Source organism: Phaeoacremonium minimum (assembly GCF_000392275.1).
Source record: "Phaeoacremonium minimum UCRPA7 unplaced genomic scaffold PA7_03_scaffold_419, whole genome shotgun sequence".
Lineage (NCBI taxonomy): Eukaryota > Fungi > Ascomycota > Sordariomycetes > Togniniales > Togniniaceae > Phaeoacremonium > Phaeoacremonium minimum.
In genome coordinates, this window is record NW_006921321.1 from 214914 (window position 1) to 217442 (window position 2529).

The window sequence follows — 2529 nt, forward strand, 5'->3', positions numbered from 1 at the left end:
AGAGACTTGAGGATACAGAAAGATCTCAGCACAATGAGCTGAGTGAAACATGGGTGGGGGTGATTCAAAGGTAGTCAGTCCCTGGCCTCCTTATCTTATCACTACTATTGGCCGAAACCGGGCAAAAACAGTCAAGTATCTACCACAAATTGACGATCGCGGCTCACAACTATACCCTTCGAATATAATACTCTACTTATGGAATATTGGACCATATGCTTTATGGATTTCATTTAGAGCAGACGAATCTATCGAAGAGAACCAGACGTGATTTTCTTGATGTCTGACCATAGTTCTGCAAATTAGATGCACGTACACCTACATCGATACTTTTATGCTAAGTCGGGAGGCTCAAGACTTGACAGCCTGCTGAAGAATAGGAGCAGTCATCACGCAGCAACACAGTAATCAAGTAGGCGCATGAGATATACCCGTGGTGATACAATTATGTTGCTATCTAATTGAGCTCTAAAATGTGCGTATTCTTCGAGCTACCGATAGCCGCTGATAGGATACCTGTCAAGCTAATATTCGAGGATACCTGACTGATAAGACTTGTGGGGATTCACAAGGGAGATCCCAGTCCCCCGATTGCCCAAAATGGCAACGTCCATCTTTACCTGCGGCTAACGGCAGACAGAACGCGGAAATAATCAACTTGCTTGGATCTTTCTGCTTCAAAGGATTATAGCATGGACCCGAGGACCCGGTTTATTGATGTGCACCGGCCGGCAGACGGGAGATGGGCAAAGCATCAGGCGGCTATAGGTTGAAAAGCGTACATGAAATGCTCGGCACCGGTACGTTCAAGGAAAAGCGAGTCATACGGAGGAAGTCCGTATGAGTTTTCTGCACAATTTCTACGAACGATGTTTGGCTGGCTTCGGTCATTTCTCTCCTCCAAGGTCGATGAGATCTCTACCAAAACAATGGCCAAGCCATCACTACAGGTGATCATTGTAGGTGGCGGGATTGGTGGTCTTGCGGCGGCCATATCAATACGTCTGGCAGGGCACTCTGTGATAGTACTTGAGTCGGCAGAAAAGATTGAAGAGGTGGGCTGAGCAACCATGCCTGCAGGCCCCTGCAAATTGAGAAGTCACAAACTAATAATGCCATTAGATTGGTGCAGGCCTGCAGTTCTCGGCAAATGCAACACGAATATTGAACAAATGGGGCATCGACAAAGCCATCATAAAGGACGTTGTGGAGCCATCAAATTGCATCATGCGGCGATACAAAGATGGTAGCCAACTTGCGAGTCTTGAACTTGGTGCTTACCATAACAAGACCTATGGCGCCCCATTCTGGGACATACACCGACATGATCTTATCATTGCACTGTATGAACGAGCACTGGAGCTGGGTGCTGATATAAGGGTCAGCTCCAAAGTTGTGGACGTTGACTTTGAATCTGGGGCGGTAATATTGGAGAAGGGGCATCGATTAACTGCGGACCTTGTGGTTGGTGCAGATGGCTTGAACTCGATCACGAGGAGAAAATTCGTTGTTACAGATGCTCCAGAATATACTGGTGATATCGCCTTCCGTATTTTACTCGATATGGAAAGGCTAGATCAGGATGATGAGATTCTCAAGAACTTTACACAGAATCCCCAAGTCACCTATTGGTTAGGGCCGAAAGGTCATGCCATCGTGTACATCCTCAAAGGTGGTCGGCAGATTAATATCGTGGCAATTGCTCCCGACGACCTGCCACCCGATGTAATCCGGGCCCCATTATCTAAGGAGGAGACCCTCCAGAAATTTGGTGGTTGGGACCCAGTCTTACGCAAGCTGATTGCCAACTCTCATGACGACGTTATATGGCGATGGAAATTGCATATGCGACCAGAGCTGGATAAGTGGAATCACCCTGCTGGGAGATTCACCTTACTTGGCGACGCCGTTCACCCGTCACTGCCGTATCTCAGCCAAGGTGCGGGAATGGCGCTGGAGGACGCGGCTGTCCTGGGCCACGTATTGAGTCAGTCAATCCCGCTGGCGGCAGCTCTAGCCCAATACGAAATTCTGAGGCGGCCGCGTAGCACCAAGGTCGTGCGAGCTGCCAAAGGTCAACAGTACTGGTACCATCTGCCAGACGGAGAGGAGCAAAAGCGCCGCGATAGCATGATCGGGGCTGAAGAGAGCTGTAACGGCGACCCATTTCTTTGGAGGGAACCGGTGTTCTCCCCTTGGCTATACGGATATGATGCATATAAGGAGGCGGAGATCGCAGATTCCAGTGGCTTAATCAATGGATATACGAACGGGCACGCCAATTAACTCTTTCGTGTTCCCATATCATCTTGACTTCACTAGGCTCAATTGTACCGCATGATGTATTTCCGATAAACTTCATTCAATGACATTATCCGATCATATGCAGCACATTTTGCAAGGTTACAGCCCATCTAAATTGAAGTAAGAACATAGCTTCGGGTTGAACTTGACATATGCATGTGTCCAGAGAGTAACGGCCCAACTACCTTGCCTACCAACAAATTTGAAAGATTGATCAAATCCAAC

General features: G+C 48.0%; 1 protein-coding gene across 1 annotated transcript; it reads left to right on the top strand.

The window, feature by feature from the left end:
• Window positions 1-929: 929 nt before the first annotated feature.
• Window positions 930-2286, top strand: UCRPA7_5618 (putative fad binding domain-containing protein; the record flags this gene model as incomplete). Its single annotated transcript, XM_007918163.1, has 2 exons — window positions 930-959; window positions 1123-2286. The coding sequence occupies 2 exons, from the start codon at window positions 930-932 to the stop codon at window positions 2284-2286; spliced, it is 1194 nt and encodes a 397-aa protein (XP_007916354.1).
• Between the last annotated feature and the right edge of the window lie 243 nt (window positions 2287-2529).